The sequence below is a fragment of the Crinia signifera genome, chromosome 2 (assembly GCF_055691185.1).
Source record: "Crinia signifera chromosome 2, ASM5569118v1, whole genome shotgun sequence".
In the NCBI taxonomy this organism is placed as follows: domain Eukaryota; kingdom Metazoa; phylum Chordata; class Amphibia; order Anura; family Myobatrachidae; genus Crinia; species Crinia signifera.
In genome coordinates this window covers 97,080,330-97,106,571 of record NC_139218.1, presented here as the reverse complement: position 1 = coordinate 97,106,571, position 26,242 = coordinate 97,080,330, and the positions used below count along the sequence as shown (strand labels likewise).

At 45.2% G+C, this 26,242-nt stretch overlaps 1 protein-coding gene across 1 annotated transcript in view; it reads left to right on the top strand.

Annotated features, from left to right (window-relative positions):
• Window positions 1–13,629: 13,629 nt before the first annotated feature.
• GPR143 (G protein-coupled receptor 143) overlaps window positions 13,630–26,242 on the top strand; it is a 46,189-nt gene continuing 33,576 nt past the window's right edge. Inside the window, exons 1-3 of the mRNA XM_083171018.1 lie at window positions 13,630–13,995; window positions 17,056–17,165; window positions 23,976–24,070. Of these exons, the coding sequence (XP_083027144.1) occupies window positions 13,740–13,995; window positions 17,056–17,165; window positions 23,976–24,070 (461 nt within the window). The 5' untranslated portion in view covers window positions 13,630–13,739. The remainder of the gene's footprint in view (window positions 13,996–17,055; window positions 17,166–23,975; window positions 24,071–26,242) is intronic.

Here is a 26,242-nt window from a genome sequence, read left to right as displayed (position 1 = left end):
CCATAGTACCCATTACACATGATGCTGCACACCATAGTACCCATTACACATGATGCCGCACACCATAGTACCCATTACGCATGATGCCGCGCACCATAGTATCCCTTACACATGATGCTGCGCACATAATGCCCCTTACACATGATGTTGAACACATAATGCCCCTTACACATGATGCTGCACACTGTAATGCCCCTTACACATTAAGCCACACATTATGCGTAATGCCCCCACATACCGCCACTTGTAGCGTCCCTTAAGCAATGCCCCCAAAAGTGTCACTCCATCTCTCCCTGCTGCTGTGACTGAGATCAACCTCGAGCTTCAGTGATGCCGAAGGGGGAACTGGCAGCCGTTGAACTGGGTGGGGGTCGGAATTAGCGGGTCCCATGTTATCCTATAGGGAAAACGTTCCAGCTTTGCCTGGCAGTATCTCCGGTTCCCAGGGGGCTAGAGACACGGGGCTGGGCTCGTTGAAAAGCCCCATCCCTCAGCTACAAAATGCAATAATGGGTGGTCCAGTGCACCCCCGGACCACCCCCTAGATTCACCTATGTACCACATATGGCTCACATACCGGGTGAAAAGAGAGAATCCACTGCACACATATAGTAGTTGGCCTGTCAAATTAGCAGGAATTCAGTAGATTATAAAAAGAAAAAAAGAGGAACTTACATATAATGTAAAGTGAATGTAACAGTAGAATACTAGTTGCAGAATGGAACAATTATAAAGAGTAACATGAAGATATGCACATTTGCATGGCTAAAAAGTTCCCTCGGTACTTATGTAATATCTGGACTCCCGTTTTTCTTATGAGACCGCGTCCCCTCGCGGGGCTCGCTGCGCTCACCACACTATATAAAATCAACTCCATGCGTAGTTGGATAGTAGGGGTATGAAAAAATGGGGTGCATTTAACATGGGAGTCCAGATAATACATAAGTACCGTTCCCTCTACACCTGAACAATTAGTTGATGAAAATAAAATTGTTTAAATTCCCCAACTTGTCTTGGCCCTCGGAATTGAACCGAATATTAGCAATATTCAAATCTGATCATATAGACACACACCCTAAACTATCTAACAAAGTTTTTGGCCTCGAGGTGATGTAAACCCCCCCCCACGCAGCGGGCCCGGTGCCTCGTTACGCTCGCCACACTATTTTATTCAAAGTGCCGGTGGTGGTCAGGATTCTGACTTTAATCATGCAAAGGTGAGTTAATCTAATTCGTAGGGTCATTGAGGGTTGAGTACTTCTGATCCAGAGAAACATGGTGAGTCAGTGAATTAAACAAACTGTACAAATCTGTACTCCGGAGCTTGGTGTGCAGCTAGAATGCAGCGCCATCTGCAAATGGCATTACTTAACAGCAGCCTCCAGGCTTTTTTTTTTTTTTTTTTGCAGTGTGCACTAAGAGGTTGTCCAATCAGATTTGTGGCCATACTTACCTACTTTTAAGTGTCACAGGCACACAATTCATAGGTCCACGGTTATTTGTAATAAATTTGATTTAACTTATATATTCTCCTCATTGGTCTTCATCAGCGCCACTATATTCTTTCTATTTGTTTATGTTTTTTTGGGACTGACTATCCCATTTTGTGGCCGCTTAACATCATACCCAGTGACAGTGCTTGATATTATACCCAGGTATTTTTTGTACTCCCCGTTTACAAACCTGGAAGTCCTCATAATGCAAAGCACAGTTCTGATCAGGAGTGCTGTGCTTGCTTGTTTAAATCTTCATGCATAGCAGTGTTAGTAAATGCTGCTATGAATGTGGGAAGATCAGTGGCGAGGTGCATTACATTGATACTCTATGCATTCTGCTCAAGATCTCAACAGAGCTACTGGGACAATTTCCCAGAGGTCCACAGACATTGAGGTCCCCACAAATAGCTATATAATTACTATGGGGGCATTCTGACTTATGTGAACTGGAGCTTCTGGGTGGTATAATGTGAACTGGGGGCACTTTGGTGTGCTTAACACATTTGTGGTGCTAGGTGTATTTACAGACTTTTGTAATAAAGTCACCAGAATATTTTATCACCAATTTTATTGGTAGAGTAACACACAAGTTAGTGTACCCATGGAGGGGTCATTCTGTTAAAGGTGTATACACAGCCCTGGCAGCAGTCTTGATGACCATAATGACAAAACCACTGGCAATGTCATTTTAAACATGAAAATGGTTTTAATAAAATTCTTTGGCATCATCTTTTTAATGTTTTTGACTTGCAAACATTTGGCTTCCCTTACTTAAATATCACTAATTTTTGTACTTTATTGCTCATTAAAGGAAGGAAGCACCCTTATCAATGTCTTTAGGAACACACTGAGGCTGCCCACTATCTCAGTAATTATTTCACCTTGCCCTAGACCCTGCTTTGTATTTTCAGATGGCGTATAACTTCGTATTTAGTGGCCATATATACGGCCACTAAATACAAATTCGTATAGGCAGCCTCCATGGAGCAGTGTAAAAAAAACAAAACAAAAAGCTGTACCCGGCACCAGAACGGACTTTGGAGGAGACGCAGGATGTGTGTTTACATCTTGTGATTCCTTCTCCCGAATACCGCTATTGGCCGCCTAGTGGCACCGGACTTTGGAGGAGACGCAGGATGTGTGTTTACATCTTGTGACTCCTTCTCCCGAATACCGCTATTGGCCGCCTAGTGGCACCAGACTTTGGAGGAGACGCAGGATGTGTGTTTACATCTTGTGACTCCTTCTCCCGAATACCGCTATTGGCCGCCTAGTGGCACCTAGCGGGCAATCAGGCGCCGCTAGGTGGCCAATAGCAGCATTCGGGAGGAGGAGCCGCAGGATGTAAACACAAATCCTGCGTGTCAGGCTCATAGGATTTTGTGGAACCGTCTGTGGACGCAAGTCCAGTGAGGCTTGGTCGGTTGGTGGACGAAAGGTGGCTGGTCGTACGTAGGTCCTTCGCATAGGACTTGCATAGACTTGAAGGCACTGGAAGAAGATGGAACTGTGGATATGCTGGACCAGACAGTGGAGTCCGTATAGGAGACGGCAGTCGTAGCTGCTTGATAGTCTGAGGTGCACCGGGTTTTGCTACTGAAGGGGCACTGAAGTTTGCTGCCAGAAATGCACGGATAGGTGCGGCTGACGGTGCACTGGGACGGGCTACTGAAGATGCACTGGAGGATGCCGCTGGAGATGCAGAGGGACGTGCTGCTGAGAATGCACTGGGGAATGCCGCTGGAGGAGCAGGGGAGTACGCAACTGGGAATGCACCGGTGTATTTGGCTGGAGGTGCACAGGTGTAAGCAGCTGATGGTGCACAGGAGTATGAAGCCACGTGTACACTGATGTATCCGACTGGAGGTGCACAGGTGTATGCTGCAGGAGGTGCACAGGAGAATGCAGCCAAGAGGACCCTGATGTATTCGGTTGGAGATGCACTTGGTACGCTGCTGGAGGTGCACAGGTGTATTCTGCCGGAGGTACACAGGTGTATGCTGCCGGAGGTGCACAGGAGTCTGCAGCTAAGAGTAAAAGGAAAACATGGAAGGAATCTGCAGAGCTCAGGATGCAAGGTATTCACACAGGAACTATTTGCAAAGAACTGGCGTCTGTTTGAACCCAGGGAACTGGCTTTATTCCCCTGGGCTCCCTCTGATTAGTCCAGCTACAGGTGGACATATACTGATTGGCCGGCTCCGGGAAAATGGCGGTTCCCGGTGGACAGCAGGCAGCTACCCCTGAAACCCAGCCAGAGACGCACGCCGGAAGACTGACAGCGGGGGAGAGGGAGCACACACAGGAGGACACAGCAGCGGCACCCACCCGCCCGGCCCCCGGACGCACAGAGACCAGACCCTGCCACAGGACACGGACGGGTAAGCGCCGCCGACGCTGCCTGGCCGTGACACTGCGTCTCCTCCAAAGTCTGTTATGGTGCCAGGTACCGCGTTTTTTTGTTTTGCCAAGACCGTGGATGCTTACATGGAATAAAGAGGACCCGATCTACGCGGAGGAGCCTTGTAAGTATAATTTCCTTCCACAGGTACCCAAAGGATTTCTTCAGGACCACCAGCTGACGGACGGATGGACGGCAACCTACCTAGGGGCTCAAGATAGGTAAGTATCAGTATGTGTGGGCTCTGAATGTAATAAAGTTTTTTTGCTCTGGTCTCAGTGTGTTTATTTTACTATTTGTATTGCTGTGGAACTACATGGTCCACCGGGCCCATTAATGCCCTGCTTAATGGAACTTGTGGCTCTCCAAGTCCCTGCATGCGGGGGAGGCTTGCTGGGACTCATAGTTCCACAGCATTATACAATAGTTTTTTTCTATTTTTACCATTTATCAGCCCAGTGGCACTGGGGACAGATCCAGGCTTCAGCCTGGGAGGTAAATTCTGGAGAAGGGGGATCCCTTCATTGGGGGGGGGTCCCCAATCCCCCAGGATCCCTGCCCAGGCTGACCGGAAAGGGGGTTAATTTTTTGTCTAGGGGACTTGTATAAAAAGTCCCCCCCGGGGGTGGCATTACCCTGCTGGCTGGTTGGGCCTGTTGCTGGTTCTTAAAATACGGGGGACCTCTACTCGTTTTGTCCCCTGTATTTTGGGAACCAGGACTGGCCCTTGGGCCTGGTGCTGGTTTAAAAAAAATAAGGGGAACCCCAACTTCAATTTTTCCCTGATTTTTTTAAACCAGGACCGTCTCTTTGAGCCTGGGGCTGGTTATGCCCATGGTGGGGGACCCCACACCAATTTTTAATTTAGTTAGCCTTTTTTTTTTTACACTGAAGCCTGTACGGATCTGACTGATCCGTGCAGGCTTCTTCCAAATACGCCAGGAAAATATAGTGTATTTTTCCTGGCGTATTTGCCCGGCAGTTATCAGCCGTTTACTGCTAATTGGCGGCCGTATTTTCAATATGGCTGCTTAGTAAATTAGGAATCACCATTGTTTTCAATGGTGATTCCTATTCTAACAATGGCATATACCAGGGCTGGGCAATTGTGGCCCTCCAGATGTTGATGAACTACACATCCCAGGATGCTTTGCATTGGGTTTGCTATGTGGCCATGCTGAAACTGATGCAAGGCATGCTGGTATGTGTAGTTCATCAACATCTGGAGGGCCGCAATTGCCCAGCCCTGGGTATACAGTCGTATTTGTAAATACGAATGTTCCATGAATACGTATTTACGTATTTTCGGGATAGTAAATCCTGAAAATACAAATTTGTAAAAAAAATAGGTGTATTTTTGTATACGTATACACCATTTTTTTAACGAATTTAGCTTAGTAAATTTCCCCCAAAATTTCTCACAGAAAGTGTTTAGGTGACGTCAGAAGAATAAAAAAATTATTCAAATTTAAATATTGGGTTGTAATAGAGCCTGGGGAAGTGTCATCTTCATTTGTCTATAACAGATAATTAGTGACACCTACTTATGTATATTTATTGGTATAAATTGTAAGTCAACATACAACAATCAAAGAGCTGAACTCAACTGCTGACATTTTCTTGATGTTGGTCTCCCTCTAATGGTCATTTTGGAAAAATCAGAATGTCACACTATTTCAGGGATTGCCCTGCAAAGGGAGAATGTGATTTCCTGATTTGAGGAAAAACAAGCCTATAATACATGTATTTATTTCATAAACATTGAAGAAATTGCTAACATCATACAGAACAACATACTGATAAATTAAATAAATAATTTGAAGGTTTCAGTCATACTGTAGTTGGCATGCCTGGCTGAAATAAGGGGGTAAATGTAATAGGGTGAGATTTTTGCAAATTTATTTAAAAAAAAAAAAAAAAATGTAAAAAGTAGCACTTTTTTCGAAAATCACACATGTGATAGGGTGTGATTTGTGGTAAAAATCTCATGTTTTAAATAAAAAACCACATCCAGATGTTTTCCCATTTAAATGTATAGAAATCGCACACGTAATAGGGTGTATACTTGCCTACCCTCCCGGAATGGCCGGGAGTCTCCCGAAAATCGGGTCCCCCTCCCAGCCCCCCAGGTAGGTGGGCAAGTCTCCCGCATTCCCCCCAGTGTCCCCGCTCCCCCTGGAGCTGGGGAAAGAAGCGTCGTAAATCAGGGGTCCGGGGGAGGGGGCAAGACATAAATTACGCGAATCGCGTCATTACGCTGCATTTTAGCCCCGCCCCCTGCTCGCGGACCCACGAATCGTGGCGTTTGTGTGGATTGGGGGCGGGGCTTTGATACAACAGCCTTGTCCCAGCCCCCCGACCTGCACATTTGGTTTTTCTCTCTGGGCTTCTCCCGGAGAGTGAAATTAAAAAGTATGTCTAGGACCAGTCCTGGTTCCAAAAATACAAGAGAAGTTTGGGCTCCCCATATTTTTTAAACCAGCACCGGGCTCCAACAGTCAGCAGGGTAATGCCAAAGCCCTGGGTCACCTTTTATGTATGGTCCCAGGCCAAAGCATAGGCATGCACATGGGGTGTGCCTGGTGTGCACAGGCACACCCTAATGTGTCCTATTGACTGATGTCAGTGGGATTCACGCTCATATACATGGATTCTACTGAAAAGATCTATGGGGGAACATAAGTGAGTATGTATGTATGTATGTATGTATGTATGTATGTATGTAAGAGTGCATGTATGATACTTGCCTAGTTTTCAAAACTATTTTCAGGGAGATTACAGTTGGTAGTCGAATTTTCAATGGCGCCCTATTGAGGGTGTGTATCATGCTCCACCCAAAGGGCGTCTCTAATGGGGCCCCCTCCACCACCGCTCAGTCTGGGATGGGGGGGGGGGGGCAGGGAGCATCAGCAGCGGAACACCCATCGTTTTATAGGCGTCCCCATAAAAATGTTGGGCGTTCCCCTACAAAGGCAGCCATGTCAATGCCTGCTCAGGTGTGTGTGTGGTGGTGGGGGGGGGAGCTGAAGTCACATGATGTCAGCACTCGCCCCGACTTTGGCAGAGAGCGGCCAGAATAAAAGTCAGTCTGGACTGACTTTTATTACCGAAGGAGAGAAAAATCATTTGATGGTGAGGGGACCATCGAATGATTTCTCTCCCTTTTGGCCGTAACCTATCGAACAGGTCTGAATCAGTCCTCGTTTTTCTCGTTCAGATGCTGTCCTATTCAAAAGGAGGTCCATTTAATTGTCACAATGATTTCTACAGCCAGGTGTACACTCACCAGCAAATCCCCTCCATAACCTTACCAGCCCCCCAGCATTAAACCCCCCCCCAGGCAAATGGCACTGCACTCAAAAGACATTTAGGGGGAAATTTACTAATATGAAAAACCTAGTTTTTCATATTAGTATTTTCCCTACGACTGCATATGACTGTTTCAGTCGTATGCAAAGTCGTGTTCCGGAGGGGGATTTACAAAGCAGTCATATACGACTGCTTTGTAACCCTCCGATGTCGTATTAATTCGTATTAGCTGGCCGTATATACGGCCGCTAATACAAATTAGTAGAGGCAGTCTGCAGGGATCAGTCAGATCCGTGCAGGCTGCAAGGTGTAAAAAAAATGGAAAAATAACTAATAAAAAAAAAAAACGGCGTGGGGTCCCCCCCACAGCAGCTGAAAGAGCCGGGCTGGTAATTAAAAATCAGGGAACCCGACAAATAGGGGTTCCCCGATTTTTAACAACCAGCCCCAGGCTCCAAGTTCAGGGCTGGTTCCCAAAATACGGGGGACAAAATGACTAGGGGTCCCCCGTATTTTAAGAACCAGCCCCGGACCGGGAAAACCCTTATTTGTCGGGTTCCCTGATTTTTAATTACCGTCCCCGGCTCTTTCAGCCTGGTGCTGGTTACAGCTGTGGGGGGGACCCAACGCTGTTTTTAAAAAAAAAAATATTTATTTTTCAATTTTTTTTACACTAAAGCCTGCACGGATCTGACTGATCCGTGCAGGCTAAAGCCAAATACGACAGGACAATCAAGGTGTATTTTCCTGCCGTATTTTCGTGGCTGTTTTACACCAATTAGCAGCCGTATTATCAATACGGCTGCTTAGTAAATCAGGAACCACCATTCTTTTGAATAGTGATTCCTGTCGTATCCTATCGATGGTGTAGACATTCGTATTTGTAAATACAAATACGAATGTGCCATCTTTAGGAATACGAATTGGTGTATTTTCGGGATAGTAGATCCCGAAAATACAAATGTGTAAAAAATAGGTGTATTTCTGCCTACGAATACACCTATTTTTTACGAATTCATATTAGTCAATTTCCCCCTTAATGTACTGGATGAACCCAGTACACTCACCAGAATTCCCCATCCGTGACCTTACTAGCCCCCCAGCACCCAGTAGCGCACGCAGGGGGGTTTCTGAGTACCCAGAAACCCCCCCCCAGGAGTCTAAGGTCCCCTCTTTCCATAGGTACAAGAATTTTTAAATTTGGCCCTTGGGAACCGGAGATATCTGACTTCAAAGCAGTGGTCCCCATCCAAGCCTGTTAATTGCTCTTCCCTGGATCCGGGGTCCGGGGTCCTGGCTCCAGGGCTGAAGAGTCCGGTTCCGGGGCCTTGGTCCTGGTTCCAGGGCCGGTCCGGGGTCCAGGGCTCCTGGGCTGAAGATTCCGGGGTCCTGGATCCGTAGTAATCCAAAGGGGTACCTGAGGAAGGAAATCCTACTCACCTGGTCCCCAGCGATGACCCCGACATCTTCAGCTCCAGACGCGCTGCTCCCGGCTGGTACCCGCTCACGGACTGGAGAGACGCAAAGATTTTCATCTTCCGCGCCTCTCCTCAGACTTATTCTATTGGTCGCCTAGCGGCCAATCAGGAGCCGAGAAAGTCGGCTCCTGATTGGCCGCTAGGCGGCCAATAGGATCATCCGGAGGAGAGGCGCAGAAGATGAAAATCTCTGCGTCTCTCCAGTCTGTGAGCGGGTACCAGCCGGGAGCAGCGCATCTGGAGCTGAAGATGCCGGGGTCGTCGCCGGGGACCAGGTGAGTAGAATTTCCTTCCTTAGGTACCCCTTTGGATTACTACGGATGCAGGACCCCGGAATCTTCAGCCCAGGAGCCCCGGACCCCGGACCAGCCCCGGAACCAGGACCAAGGCCCCGGAACCGGACCCTTCAACCCTGGAGCCAGGACCCCGGACCCCGGATCCAGGGACCGACCCAAGGGCTCAAGGTAGGTAAGTATCAGTATGTGTGGGCTGTGGATGTATTAAACGTTTATTTTTCTGGGTGTCAAGTGTGTGTTTTATTTAACTATTTCTTGTACTGTGGAACTACAAGTGCCAGCGGGCCCTTTAATGCCCCGCATGCTGGGACTTGTGGTTCTCCAAGTCCCAGCATGCGGGGTAGGCTTGCTGGGACTCATAGTTCTACAGTATAAGACAATAGTTTTTATTCTTTTTTTTTTTACACTTTTCATCAGCCCGATGCCCACCGCCCAGGGGCATCGGGGACAGCCCCAGACTTTCAGCATGGGCTGGTAAGTCCTGGAGGTGGGGACCCCTTCTTTGGGGGGTCCCCACTTCCCCAGGACCCCTGCCCATGCTGACCAGCCAGGGGGATAATGCTTTGGCCGCGGGACCTTGTATAATAAGTGTCCCCCTGCTGTGGCATTACCCTGCTGGCTGGTTGGGTCTGATGCTGGTTCTTGAAATGCGGGGGACCCCTAGTCATTTTGTCCCCCGTATTTTGGGAACCAGCGCCGGACCTTGAGCCTGGTGCTGCTTTCATTAAATCAAGGGGACCCCTATTTGTCGGGGACAGTGATTTTGTGTCACCAGCACCAGCTCAATGAGCCCGGGGCTGGTTATGCTCTGGCGGGGGACCCCGCGCAGTTTTTTTTTTTTTTTTAAATTGCGATTTCCTGCAAATGTGCGATTTTCAGACCTGAAAATCGCACATTTTCAGGACTAAAGAAATCGCATCAAATCGCACCTAGTCACACTATTTGGGCCGTTTTTCGCATCTCATTAAATATGCGAAAAACGGCCCAATCTTGCGATTTTCAAAAGTGCGATTAGGTGCGGTAAAAATCATGCGGTTTTTACAGCTACACATAGAATGTCACCCAGAGTTTTTCTGAGGGTATATTCCTAAAGCTGGGACTCTCCCACTTTGATGGACACTAGTAGCTTGTCTCTATTGTTCCCAGAACCAGAGATATCAGCCTTCCAGCAGCTGGTTACTGCTCCATCTCCACACACCTGGTATGTAGTTTTATATTCTCGTTGGCAGATTGCTCTGCCTCCTGAACTCTGATCCCCTAGTCCCCAGTACCATTTGGTAGGTGGGATTCTCTAGTTTTTAATTCCATTAAAATCTAAGAAATTTATTTCCGGGAACTGGAGATATCTGCAGTCAAGCAAGCTGTACTCCCACCAGAAAATTATGAATAATAAGCACACTCCACTATACACCCCTGCTCTGCATATTAAACATCCTCTACCACCCTGGAAGTTATGTATCAGGGACCCTTCATTCAGCCCAATGCCCCCTTCTCCCACCATCTGTGCAGTAAAGGGGTAATTAGTGGAAATTACTGATCCAGGCCATACATGCTGAGCGAGGTTGATATAATACCCCCTACCACCCGGGGGACATCAAAGCTTCCCCCACCCCTACCGCTGGAGGATCAGTAGGGGCCCCAATACATTGCTATGCCCAGGGGTCTACACTGCTGTTGACACCCCTGTATGTATATATATATATATATATATATATACAGGTGCTGCGAGCCGGCACTGCCTCAATCGTGATCAACCACCCGGGTGCCTTTGATGAAATTCAATAGCAAGCAAGAGTGGGGTCTGAAGCTAATCAGAGACCACACCACGGCACTCCAAGGAATTTTTGAAAGTATGCAAAAAGCTGTTTAATGACGTTTCGGGGGTCTCAGCCCCCGTCTTCAGATAACAGTACAGTGATCATTGTACTGTTATCTGAAGACGGGGGCTGAGACCCCCGAACTGTCATTAAACAGCTTTTTGCATACTTTCAAAAATTCCTTGGAGTGCCGTGGTGTGGTCTCTGATTAGCTTCAGACCCCACTCTTGCTTGCTATATATATATATATATATATATATATATATATATATATATATATATGGTACTTATATGTTAGTTTGGCGCCCAATTAGCATACGTACGTTTCCGTAGGGAAATCGCATCGCATCACATGCAAAACATCAGATGCGATGCGATTTTTCCATAGGGTTCTATGTTAGTGACTTTACTATACAATATTGGGTGCCATGGCATCCGATAATTGCATCTTGATGCATCCGATGCGATAAAATATCGGATCCGATTGTATAGGGTTTTATGCCATATAATGTACTATCCATGTATTATGACATATAATGTGATGGATGCACCCCCCACTATGCACGCCACCCCGAAGTGTGGCGAGCACAGCGAGCCACCGAGCCCGAAGCGTGGCGAGCGCACCCGTATTACGTTACATGTATTTCACGTCCCCTCGCTACGCTTCGGGCTCGCTTCGCTCGCCACACTATATAAAATCATCTCCACGCCGACGTGGATAGAGGGGTAATGAAAAGGTCGGGTGGAAGCGTTCCGCCGCCGCTCACCACGCTTCGGGGTGGCGAGAATAGTGGGGGGGTGCGTCCATCACATTTTATGTCATAATACATGGATATTACATTATATGGCACCTAAGTGTCCATCTCTGTGCTTTGCTCCGCCCCTCTTGAAACCCCCTTCTGAAAATCCTGCGTTTGCCCCTGGCACCGCATGCACCAGGTCTCCAGTTCAGCTCGCCGGGTGTCATCTGCCTCATATCTCGCTGCCGGCTGTGTCCCTTGTTCTCTGATGATGGGTCTGGCGCCCGCCAGGGGGGGGAGGAGCATAGGACGGCGATGGCAGGTCACCCTCTAACAAGTACCAGCGGGGGGAGGAGCATGAGATGGTGGCGGCACTGCTGGCAGGGGGAGCCGAGTGCGGGACTGCAGCAGCGCCGCTGGGAGAATTGGACTGCTATGGAGGGGGCATGGGACTACGGCGTAACTATGGAGGGGAGAGCTACAAAGGGTGCAGGGGATTGCCAGCTGGGTTCTGGGTCCCCCCCAATGGCCGGGCCCCATAGCAATTGCATCCCGTGCACCCTCCATAGTTACGCCACTGTCTAATTCCATATATGGAGATATTGTGAATAGAGATTGTCAGTGGTGGCTCCTACCCTATGGTAGGAGAGGGGCTGCCGCTGGCTGTGATGCCGGCTCCCCCCTGCCACCGCTGCTCCTCCTGGTCCCCACTGCATTGTTCCCAGTGCTTGTACAATGATGACAATGATGCCCAGTACACTACCAACCCCTGTACTGCGCATGTAGCCAGCTTCTATGGACTGCTTCAGCAACAGTCCAACAGCCCTAGAAGTGAAATCACAGTCCTGGAGCCTGTACAATATAGGGACCAGCACATGGACAGTACTGCCGTAGGTACTGCGCATGTGCAGACCCTGGATTTTATAGGCTGCCAACAGCAGCCGATAGAGGCATCCCAGTGCCTGGTATCCATCATCCCGACCAGCTTTTTACCACCCCAGCATGCCCATGGAACAGGTAAATCAGATAATTATATTGCAATACATCAGGGAAGGTGAAGAAGGGAGGAGGATTGGGGGGGAGGGGGAGAGGGAGGGGGCCCTGGTGATATTGTTAGTCCCAGGCCCCAAAATTTGTGATGGCAGCCCTGGAAGTGTACTCTACGCGTCCCTGGCTTCCGAGTGACTGGCCCAACACTGTTGATATAGTGATCTATGTTGAAAAAAAAAACAATTATAATACAGGTTGAGTATTCCGTATCCGAATATCCATTATTCGAATTATTGCGAAAACCATGCACTCCAGAAAGTGACAAAAATTTTTGCTAAAAACTCACTGGGGACATTTGTAACAGCACTATTGATGACATGATATGTAACTGGCACTATATATGTGCAAGAAAATGATTGCTTGGCATTCAAATTCAATATCTGAGATAGGACACAAATTTTGTTTTATGTTTTGAAACCTTGTTTTATGAACAAATAAAAATATATTTGTGTGTATTTTATGTGGTTAATGTGTTTATACAGCATAAATGCGAGATACTTCAAAATACATAATTGAAATATTAAAATATTCCAAAATACGGAATAATCCGTTATCCAAAATTCTCCTGGTTCCGAGCATTTTGGATACGGGTTACTCAACCTGTATAGATATTTTTGTTTTCATATGATTTCTGTTGGCCAGTATAGCATCTTCTACTTCTTTTTATCTGGGTGTGTTGTTTTGCAGTGTAACACACATTATACAAGTTAAAGTGCCTGTGTGAGCAGGTCTAGAGAGAAAAGCAGAAATACTTGTTCTTTGTTTAGCCCAGGAAGTTACTTCAAATGCTTATTCCTGTCTGCTGTAGTAGGGCACTGCAGGACGGTCCAAGGCATCCCAAATCTTTGTCACTAATCCTATAGTGTCTTGGACATTAATCTGCAGCCTAGGTTAGTTATTTATTGTGTATAAGAAGTAGTAAGTGTGACTACTATAAACTAAGCTGCCAAGGACTCCTGACTCATTCATTGAGTAAGGCAAATCAGAGACATAGCTGTAGGGATTTTAAAGCACATGATCAGAGTTTACTCGTGATCAGCAGCACTGAAGAATGAAGCCTAAAAGTCAAGAGGGAATTTAATTAACAACTATCCTTTCTTTCTTTCTTTCTTCCTTGACTTGTGTGTGCTTGGAGTGTTAGGAAGCCCTGTCATGGCTTCTCCCCGGCTGGAGACTTTTTGCTGTCTCAACAGGGATCCTGCCACCCAATTAGTATTAGATTATCAGCCAAAGGTGTTTGGATCTCTTTGCATTGGTAGCGGACTGGTCAGCTTGCTGCTGACTGTTATACAACTGCTACCTAAAACAAAACAAGGTTACAGAAAACGAGGAAAGTCCACCTTGCCTAAACCTTCCTCATCTAGGATACTTCTTCTAGTCATTGTCTGTGACTTACTTGGATGCTTAGGTAAGATGCATGCATGTTTTTATTTATATCTTGTATAACATTTTTCATGCTTAACATTGTCATGTGCTTACCATTCATAACTGCACTCGTGAGAATCTGATATAATCTTAAAGCTGCATGCTCTAAGCTAATGCAATACTTACAATACAGTAGATAAGAACTTGGAAAGAAGATAAAAGTAACTCACACATTTTAATAACACTTATCATTAGAAATTGAGGGGCAGATTTATTAAGCTCGGAGAAGAGATAAACTGGAGATAAAGCGGAGAAAAGGTAAAAGGAGATAAAGCACCAGCCAATCAGCTGTGTTTGAAAAAGACAGTTGGGAGTTGATTGGCTGGTGCTTTATCTCCTTTTACCTTTTCTCCGCTTTATCTCCAGTTTATCTCTTCTCCAAGCTTAATAAATCTGCCCCTCAGAGAAATATATACATTAAACCTTATGTGAATGTTATGATTTACTGCTGTTTGAACATGTACAAATGTTATTGGGTGGCCCATTGACTGATATCCATCATTATATGTGAAATCAAATGATGATTTAAATGAATTGGTCAGTTCTATTTTTAACTAGCCAAGATACTTAAGATCTGGCGCCAATGTTTTGATGGCAGTCAGTTGCCAGCTTTGCTATAGTAAACGCCAGCATCCTGACTGCCGGGATGCTGACTGCAACCCCATAAATGGCTCTAGTATAATGCATGTAACAAAAACATTAATGTTTTATACATGCTTACTGACTTTCTGGCTGCCCCATGTGGGAGGGTGCAGCCAGGTCAGTATAATAGGGGGCATGGCCTCAACATGCTGGGGGAAAGGCTTTTGGGGGTTTGCATGGGTGATTGCATCATTGTAGCCCCCTTGCTATTTAGTACCCAGATTGACATCATTGCATGTAAGGGTTCAGGGCTACAATTACATAATTTAGCGTGATCATTGTGTTCTTGCACCTGTCCTATAAGAAAGACAAAATATACATCTCTAATACCACCTTTTACACCAGATCAGTGTGAATGGGTCCCTTAAAAATAACCTGGGTACAAAGACCCAGCAATCCAACCTGGGAAATGTTGCGGGTGGGACAGGGGCAGTGTAAACAGTTAACCGGGGTCATCTGACCCGGGACCCGTTTACATGAATGTGTGAGCCCATAACTCCCAACCTGCAGCATCCTGCGGTTGGGAGGACGCTGCCTACAGCATTGGCGCTGGGGAGGTGACTGGATTCCTGTGTGTGGCATCCATTCACCTCATGCACGGAAGCTGGGGGCATATGCACGGTGGCTGGGTTCAACCCAGCAGCTTTCCCGGGTACTGGGCTTGCCACCATTGTGTTAAAGGCATCACAGGTGTCCCAGACTGTGGATTTACAGGCATTTGGGGATGTCAACACCAAGCACCAGCTCAGGTCCCGCCTTCGCTTACATCACCCACCCGGCATTATGCCGGATGGGAAAGGTAGTGCGAAAGTGATCATAAGATGGGTCGCACCCAGGTTTGAGCCAGTTCCAAAAATCCAGGTGTAACCTGGCCTTTTGGTGTAAAAGGGGTATTAATGAGAGTGTATTCTTATATGCATTTGCATTAGCAGGCTCCTACTGTACATACTTTACATAAGTGAGGACATCACACCCCCATCCCATCTATTTGGTTACAAGTGTAGATACAGCAGGGCCATAACATGAGTGGTGCAACATGTGCCACCATAAAGGGAAATGCAAGGGATAGGACACTTCTCTGCAGCCACTGTCAACTTTGTGTTTTAAATCAATCTCACTTTCAACTTTCTCGTCTTTAATCCCGGCATCACCTCTCTGCCCAAAGCTCTCCCTCACCATCCCTCGGAGAGGTCACCCGCGATCCCTACTTGAGCCACCTGGGACCTTGCAATATATCGAATGTGATCCCAGCCAAGCCTGACTGGCTCAGAAGAAATCCAACAGATTGCTTCTGCAGCTGGTGTGACTCGCAGGCTCTGGTGCTCACGGGACCATGCAATGCATCGGACCTGCTGTCAATCGCATGCAATTTTGGATGCTTTTCATGCGATTGAACACTGCAGTTGCATGAAAAAATCGCAAATTGTTGGTGAATTGCCTAGTGTATGGGGGGGCCTTAACACACTAGCTTGGGGTTCATCACACCTACCTGGGTGATTTAGATAACAGATTAATAGACTGTAAGAAGTGCACCTTATTCCCCACAATGTTTTCTCTGGTGTGAGTAAATAGTACACTATGATACCGCAGCTGCTGACTCACAAACATTTCCCACAGACCTGTAGGTCTGCCAGAAAAAATCTGCCAGTTGGGCACTAAACGAGACAGCAAGGGGTGAAAGTTTTTGTGCTGTTGCCAGCTAAAATTAATGGGGCCTCAAGTCCTACAGTATCAACCATTCTCTCCCAAATGCTGGAAAATAGACCAATAACATTGTTTGTGTAAATCTATTAAATCAAACAGACTTCACAAATTTGTCTGAATGACCACTGTCTGTTTTCCAGTGTTTGGGAGCAAATGATTGATTGTTCTTTGCTCCTATACATTTTCCAGATTTGTGTTTCCAACAAGACACATCTATAGTGATGTACCCAGCTTTGGAAACACATTCTGATTCTGCAGCTGACAGGTTTAATTTGACCTGTTGTACTGAAGGTGGTGCTGTCTGGAGGCGAATGGAAATATCTTCCTGTAACTTTGCACTGAGAACTCCAAATGAAGGAACACTCAGACCCAGTTGTACTTTCGCGAAATTTCAACCGGCGGCAGTAATCTGCAGGGGCGCCCCTCTTCACGTTAAGTCAGATGCAGGCCAGCAATGTATTTGTTTGCAGCAGCTGCGAGTGGCGACACAGTGTGTCACAGTAAATGCCCCATCGCATCATTCCTGTTCCCAGTCGGAACTTAAATTTTCGGAGATCTGCGATTGGGTCTGAATCAGGCCAATAATTGGATTCTTGTGAACAATGCATATAACTGTTACTACTAACCATTCAAACCAACCATGATGATCAGTTTCTGGGCTACACATTTTGATTGCACATATAACTTTTGATTTCAGGTATTGTACTCCGATCAGCAGTATGGATATCTTCCCCATCTTTTATTGGCAATATATCAGTAATGAACGCCACAGATATTTGGCCCATCGCCTTTTGTGTTGGAAGTGCAGTAAGTATAATATTATAATGGCTGAGATGCTTGTGCTGTCATACATATTTGCGCTGAACAATAAATTGATGGTCACATATGGAAATGCTTGTGGCTAAATGATATGTGCGATTTTCAGATGACATAACAAATTCGGATGACAATGATAATTGACAGTACAGTATGATTATAAGGCATTAGTGTCTCATTTAACTCTTTTGTTGTAGGGTTTGTCATTCGAATTTACCTTAAAATTTCCCACTAGATGGTGTAAGGCCCATATCTCATACTGGCCCGCACACATGTGGAGGAAACATTGGGGGTTATTCAGACCTGATCGCAGTGGGGCGATTTATCAGATAGCCACTGCCCCGCCAGAGTGAAAACCTGCCCTGTGCAAGGCTGGGAATGGCTTGTGAAAATCACACAGATCGGTGTTTAACTGCAAATCCATCTGCAACTTACTGTACTCACTATTGAATGAATTTTCCAGTCTATGTACCTTATTCAGGTCCGTTCGTCAGCCCGCGTGTGTTCACATGGGGCCGATGTTTGCGCTTTGCGCATTTCTTCACATGTGCATGTGCTGGGAGCGTGTACCCATGGCGAACACCTTTGCGGGGTAGGGCGCGCGGGGGGGGGGTGTTCCGGTGTACCACCATTCGCAAGATAGGATCTGGTTTACTCGCAAGGATGCAAATTCGCATCCGAGCGAATGAACCAGAATAACCCCCTATGTGTGATGCAGAAGCTACTCTGCCTGTGCAATAGAAACAGGCAAATCGAGGCCGGAGCTGACATCACACACCCTCCCTAAAAATTCCTGGGCATGTCTGCGTTTGCCTTAACACTCTCAGAAATCGGCCAGTAACCACTCCCAGTGCAGGCTTCCTGTCCATCTACTTGCAAACAGGTTGCCATTTGGTCTTGTGCATGCGCGCTACAATCCGTATGCATGTGCAGATGATCGATAATTGGTCGTTTTGTGAATTGCAGGGCTGCGATCAGTTCTGAATAACCGCCAGTGGGGCAGATGTATTAAGCCTTAACAAGAGATAAATTCATGTGTGATAAGGAGAGATAAACGTCCAGCCAATCAGCTCCTTACTGACTTTTTTCAAACCCAGGCTGTAACATGGCAGTTGGCAGGTGATTGGCTGGACGTTTATCTCTCCTTATCACCCTTGCATTTATCTCTTGCTAAGGCTTAATACATCTGCCCCACTGTATGTTACTGGACAGATAGATACAGTATGTGGATAAGAGATATGAATGCATACCTCCCAACTGTCCCAACTGTCTCAATTTCAGCAGCATAGTTTTCAGATACTGTCCAGCTCTCGCATCTTTCAAACTGTATGCTGACTTAGTAGTAAGTCTCTGGTTATCACCAGCGGGTCCTAACCAATTTCATGACCTAGGCAATATTTTGGCTGGTGCTCTCCAGTACTGGCGCTAGCTCCTTAGTGTCCCTTATTCATGTTATGCCCAGCACTCGGCTTAGGCTACTTACCATGGGTGAGGGCTGCTGTTGCTCCTCCATCCCCTCTCCCCTTTGGCCGCTCCTATAATGCCATGCATGATGTGGTCATGCCCAGCACCAGATTTCTGGGAGACTGGAAGGAAGGACATCTTCGCAGCACACACTGTGTATGGGCAAGAGTGAATAGACATGGTTGACACAGGAAAAGGTCGACAAACGTTTATGGTGTTTTTTGGGTGGTTTTCAGTGTACCATGTCTCCTTGCATGGCTAGCATCACTCACCATTCTTTGTTGCCATTCCCAATTGTAGTCCATGTGGATGGTAAAGTATGAAAAAGTTGAAAAAATACAAAAACATTCCAAAAACTCGTGATGACCAAATTGCATTTTGTATTGACCATTATTATATCAACCATTTGAACCCGTCAACCTATCCATCATGTTGACATTCATGTTGACCATATGTGGTCAACTTACCTACTGTCAACCTATCGACTGGAACTGAGGAAAATCTTCCCACATGTCTAAAACAGAATAATAAAAAACAATCACACATAAGGAATCTAAAATTCAGTTTAATTTTTTGAGGCCTTGCAGGGCTGTAAAATTGTTTCCACAGTGACATAGCATTAGCCCCTGCAGACCCCGCGTTGGCTTGGCAGTGCTGTTGAGCTTGCAATCAATGGAGGTCTGTGGGGGCTATTACTACTCCCCTGCTGGGACCTGCAGATACTTGTCTGCAGTCCCATCACTACTTCGAACATTCAAAATGTGAAATCGAAATCTCTCAGATGAAAATGGCCATATCGCACTAGTGCCCTGATGGCTGACCTATGACACGCGTGTCACTCGTGTCACGCCAAGGCACTTTGAGTGACACGCGTGCTGGTGTGCGGAGAGATATGCTCGGTGCTTGATTGGTATGACTGGATGCCTGGGCAGGGAGACGGGGGCTCTTGTGAATGCAGCCACCTGCTGGTTCAGCGGATTCGGAGATCAGCGTCTGCCCATCTGTCTTGTCTCCTCCTCTCCTGCCCGGGAAGCCCACCAAGCAGCATTAACAAGTCACCAAGATAGTGAGTGACCTGAGTAGATGCTGCAGCTCTGAGTGGACAGTGTGTGGCAAATGTATAATGAGCATCATGGTGTGTGGCATATGTATAATGGGCATCACGGTGTGTGGAATATGTATAATGGTGTGTGGCATATGTATAATGGAGCATCACGGTATGTGGCATATGTATAATGGAGCATCACGGTATATGGCAGTGGTAGCCAGACCGGTCCTTGAGATCTACCAAAGGTCCATGTTTTCCAGATCACCTAGCTGGTGCACAGCTGTAGTCAATACTAATGGTCACATTTTCAAACCTGCTGCATTCATTCTTACTATAGATCCACAGGTTGCCTGGAAAACATGCACCGTTGGTAGATCTTGAGGACAGGTTTGGCCACCCCTGGTATATGGCATATGTATAATGGAGCATCACGGTGTGTGGCATTTGTATAATGGAGCATCACAGTATGTGGCATATGTATAATGGCTGCAAATGGGATGCATTTACAATCCCGGCGGTCGGGATCCCGGGGTTCAGAATCCCGTCGCCGGAATCCCGACCGCCGAAATCCCGACACTTTCTCCCTCTGTGGGTGTCCACGACACCCCTGGATGGAGAACAAATTAGCGTGCCGAGTGTAGCGAGGCACCGGGCCCGCTGCGTGGCGAGCGCAGCGAGCCCGCAAGGGGGGACGATCCACGTCCCCCCCTTGTTGGGATTTCGGAGGTCAGGATTCCGGCGTCGGGATTTTGAACGCCGGGATTTCATACTGAATCCCTGCAAATATCACCAAATTATTGATATTTCTTGAAGTGACACACGACTCGAGGACAGCTACACTTTTTTACGATTTTCGACACACCAAGCTGAAAAGGTTAGCCATCACTGCACTAGTGGATAAGGGCCTTTAATCTCACCTCCCACATCTTGTTCCTTGCCTCCCCCTAGTTTCTTCACTGATCCACCATCCACAGCAAAAGACAAAAACAATTCCCGCTGGAATTTTTAAAGGAAAAGACAACGGGTCTTAAATATATTTAGTATTTGTCATCTGGAATTACAGCTCAACTGCAGAAGGATATCCCTGTATATATAACCTTAGCACAGGGTGAGGAACCCTCAGCAGCAAAGAAGTTTAAAGTACTATATTGTGTATGCATTTTGTATTGTAACTTTAACAATTACCACTACCACTGTCAAGTCACATCCTCATGTAAACCAGATGCATAAACTGCAGGTTGTTCCTGGTGTAAAACAACCCTTGCAGAGATGGATTCATCTGTTTCTATATCCTTTTAGGCTTGCCTTTCTAGTGCTTTAGAGCCCCTAAATAAGTTCTTCATAAAACATTTACAATAACAGTCAGCAAATGCAAAAATGCAATTGCAATCCATGACTAAACATTTCCTACAGGGAATTGTACCCTTCAAGTTATATAGAAATGTAAGTTGAAACGATTAAACAAAACTTTACAGCTCCTCAGGTGTAAAATTAAAATGTAAACAATTTTGTGCCTGAAATGAATTCACATATTAAGCTATTCAATAGGTGATAGCAATAAGAAACTGAAACAGGGTAAATTTGCTAAGATTGTCGATCACAGATAATCCACTGTACGAACGGGTATTGGCGAGAATTGAGAATTCTCACCGTATTACATTTATTATTTTGATGTTTTCCATGACAAAACATCTGGATGTGATTTTGAATTTTTTTAGACAGGTCAAAACGTGCAAATTTTACTGCATGTGCAAATTTTTTTCAATGTGCAATTTTGGACATTTTTACATAAAAATCACACATGTGCAAATATATCGCACCCTATTATATTTCGGCCCATGCTTCCTTACCATCAAGCCTAAACTTTCTTGCAAGCTCTAGATTTATGTCAGGGGATCTGGTAGTTTTCATGCCTTTTTCTGTTGTCATTGTACATTATTTCCCATCACCGCTTCAGTAGCTCTACCAATGTCACAGGTGACCCTTCAAAAGCTTCTCTTAGTGGCCTACTGTATTGGCAGCTTAGTTTAGGAGGATGATTCAACTCGGCAGCATGGCTGTTGTTTCATCCAGTATTTCATCTTTAAAAGGAACTGCACTTAGCTCTAAGCTGACGGACATATTAAGTACTTGTGTAGTGGTCCCATACTATGCCCCAGATTTGTGCACCTCTAGAATAATTTCTCGAGAATGCTCTTTATCTGCGATGGCGCAAGATCTCATGGACAAAGCAATATTTTTATATTTATAAAACTAAATTACAACAGATGATCAAATAAGTTTGCAACTTCACAAGTTTTAGTTTAGTTTTACATTTGTGTTTCATATTCAGCAATTACTGCAAATTATACTTTAATCCTTTTTCAAATGTAAACTCCGTAGGGCCAAAATGTGAAAAGTATGTTAAGACCTGGAAAACTTTTCAAATACATTTTTATTAGAGAAAAGTATTTACCATTCCTTTCCTAAAGTACCTAATAATAGGTCCTAAGAACATAAACTGGATTGAGCTGTATTGTGTTCTGTTGAATCAAACTTGTGCGGCAGCATTTTCTTTAGAACACTAAACATATTTTTGTAAAAGGATCTAAGGACTTTTCATTTTTGAAAACCCTACATTACAAAAGAATTCTTAAAATTCTTTCACTTCTACATCCATAATAACCATCCATAATAACTCATTATCAAAGATGTCCTGCCTATTAGTTCCTAATCCTTTAAGGTCTTAGGGGTATGTTTACTAAAGCTTCTAAAAATGAAAAGAGGTGATGTTGCCCATAGCAACTAATCAGACATTATAGAGACAGGATAGACTGAATCTGGTTGGTTGCTATGGGCAACATCACCACTTTTCATTTTTAGAAATGTCTCCTACAGTAAACTGGACTGCAGATGGGGGAATTCAGTCCAGGATTCTGACTGTTGGACTGTCTCGTCAGAATCCCGGTCTGTTTTCGTTTCTTCCAACTGTAACTCTACAGCCGGAATTACATATTCTGTCTGTTGAGTGTCAAAAAGTCCTTGGATCGGCCATAGGAAGGCAGGTCTGTTGCAGACGAGTCCCAGCCGGACAAATACATTTATGACATTGATACATACTGTGTGGTGAACTAAACAGTCATTTTAGTCTAAATGTAGCCGTCGTAAACTTTAAAGGTTGGCAATTATTGTATATTATTTTGAAACGCAAACACTGTATCCGTTATGCTCAACATTGTTTATGTTCATGTTTAATATGAAAAATCTTCAATAAAAAAAATCGGTACTTATGTATTATCTGGGCTCCCATGTTAAATGCACCCCATTTTTTCATACCCCTACTATCCAACTACGCATGGAGTTGATTTTATATAGTGTGGCGAGCGCAGTGAGCCACCGTGCCCGAAGCGTGGCGAGCGCAGCGAGCCCCGCGAGGGGACGCGGTCTCATAAGAAAAACGGGAGCCCAGATATTACATAAGTACCCAAGAACAGTACTTCCCAAGAACAGACTCTCACCACTGCAATCCATTTTAAATGCTGCTGCTAGGCTGATCTTCCTTGCAAGACGCTCATCGTCTGCTGATCCGCTCTGCCAGTCCCTCCATTGGTTGCCTGTATATTACCGTATTCAATATAAAACACTTCTACTTGCATATAAAGCTATTAACCATACTGCACCAGCATATATCTCTGCACTTATCACACAATATCTCCCATCTCGACCACTCCGCTCTGCACAAGATTTGCGTCTCTCATCTGAGCGGATCACTAGCTCCCATTCACTATTACAGGACTTTCATCTGGCTGCTCCCATCCTATGGAATGCCCTTCTATGCACAATTAGACTCTCCGCTAGCCTCCAAACTTTCAAGCGTTCCCTGAAAACTCATCTCTTCAGGCAAGCCTATTATATTTAAGTTCTACACGCATAACCCTCTGAGGCACTTATGTATTATATAGCTTCCCTTCTGGACTTGTAACTTGTTGGGACTGCTATGCTATTACTGATGCCTGTCCTTGTGTTTCCCTCCTATATATCTAATAGATTGTAAGCTTGCAGCAGGGCCCTCTAACCACCAAGTCTGTCTGTTACCCAGTTTGTTTTATCACTGTCTACTATTGTAAAGCGCAACGGAATCTGTTGCGCTATATAAGAAACTGCAAATAAATAAATAAGTACCCTGACAGCCACCAGGTCTGAGAAACAAGGCCTATGATGAATAGTTTACTAATGAACTTAACAGAAAAATATATAGATTTTTTTTTTTTGGTCAGTCACTGTAGAGATGTCTTTGTTTTTCCCTACAGATGTGGATACAGCTGTTCTACAGTGCAAGTTTCTGGTGGTTGTTCTGTTATGCAGTGGATGCTTACTTAGTGGTTAGAAGATCAGCAGGAATAAGGTATTACAAACTACTTTCTATGCACAACACAGAAATTACAAATCAAATTACAGTGCAATTATAAAGCATGTTGATTGCATCAGTTCTGGATCACACAGTCCTGCGCTGAATCAAGACACCTCTTTTCTCATCTACAAGCAGGGTCGGCTCTACCATTAGGCAGCTTTAGGCAGCTGCCTAAGGTGCCAGGATCTGGGGGGGGGGGGGGGCGCCACCAAGTCTGCCTGTCTAAAAATCAAGGATGTCTATAAGGATTCTTGTTGTACTTAATGCAGGTGACTGCTGTGGAACTTCTAAGACCTCACCTCCATACTTTCCCTTGAGGCATACTTCCCTATTTTGCTGCCCCCTGTACTCTGTTGTGGGCAGCATAGGGAGACCTTCCCAGGGGGCTGGAAGGAACACACGATTTTTGGGAGCCTCTTTGGGAAATCTTCAGTTTTTTAAAAATCTTTTAAACTTCAAAATCAAACTGGTTTTGCCGCTTTAAACTTTAACTATAGATTTCTTACCAAATCTCTCTCTTTCTGAATCTCTCAACCTATTAAATTTCCCCCCATCGTCTTTGCAGGTTATTTCCTAATGAAATCTACATTATTATAACTACAGTATCTGTACTGTTTTTGTGGATGGCTTTGTGTTGTATTTTCATTTTCCTGCAGATGGATTGGTGATGTATCTTTAAATGCCATTAGTTGCAACAAGGAGATACCTTGGGGAACTGTGTAATAAAATGCCAGTGACCAGCTTACATTACAGAACTGGTACATTGCGTTAAAAGTAGGTAGAGTTAGGTAAGATAGTTTTGTTAGAATTACAATTAGATGTAACACGTAAAACTCATGAGGGGAAGGGTAAACAGAAGGCGAAGATGGTATAAGAAAGGTGGTGGAGCTACAGTGATGAGATAAATGTGCTGGAAATAAGTTTTATATACAGTAGGGGGATATTAAAAGTTTGCAAGTGGAACTGTTCTTATAAAATAGACAAGGGATGGCAATAATTCAAGTAGTGCAAATACACGTCAAGGCAAAGCATTTGTTGGAAACATTGGTGAAATAGCTAACGGTAACTGTGCAGGTGGGTAGTGGTGGATGGCTGTGATTGTGTAGCTAATGGTGGTTGTGCAGGTGGGTAGTGGTGGATGGCTATGTGATTGTGTAGCTAATGGTGGTTTTGCAGGTGGGTATTGCTGGATGGCTATGTGATGGTGTAGCTAATGGTGGTTGTGCAGGTGGGTAGTGGTGGATGGCTATGAGATGGTGTAGCTAATGGTGGGTGTGCAGGTGGGTAGTGCTGGATGGCTATGTGATGGTGTAGCTAATGGTGGTTGTGCAGGTGGGTAGTGGTGGATGGCTATGAGATGGTTTAGCTAATGGTGGTTGTGCAGGTGGGTAGTGCTGGATGGCTATGTGATGGTGTAGCTAATGGTGGTTGTGCAGGTGGGTAGTGGTGGATGGCTATGAGATGGTGTAGCTAATGGTGGGTGTGCAGGTGGGTAGTGGTGGATGGCTATGTGATGTGTAGCTAGTAGATGGGCTTGTCAAGAGTTTGAATACAAATTGCAGTTTAAGGGTAAAGTACTGGAAAGCAAGGATCTAAATGCTATAGTTAAAAAAAAGGTAAGATAGTGGGACAGATGTATTAAGCCTAGTAAAAAGATATAGTGGAGATAAAATAGAAACAGAGCAGATTGGTTACATAGTTACATAGTAGGTAAGGCTGAAAAAAGACTTGCGTCCATCTAGTTCAACCTGGTATAGATATCCATTGCTGATTTGGTATTTTACAGACAAATTATATTTCTTATTTGTACCCATGGATGTTTTTCTCCAGTAAATGTTTGTCCAACTTTGCCTTGAACGCATTTAATGAGCCAGCCGTTACCACCTCTCTGGGAAGAGAGTTCCAGAGTTTGACTGTTCTACTAGCTGAATGAAATCTTTTTTCTTCTAATCTATACTCATGCCCTCGCGTCCTAGATTCCTTTCTAGTAGAAAATAGGGTGTGTGACAGTTCCTTATATTGGCCCTTGATATACTTGTACATGTTGAGCATGTCCCCCCTTAAACGTCTCTTTTCTAATGTAAATAGTCCCAAATTGCTTAATCTCTCCCTGTAGCTTAAATTCTCCATTCCCCTAATAAGCTTTGTTGCTCGCCTTTGGACTTT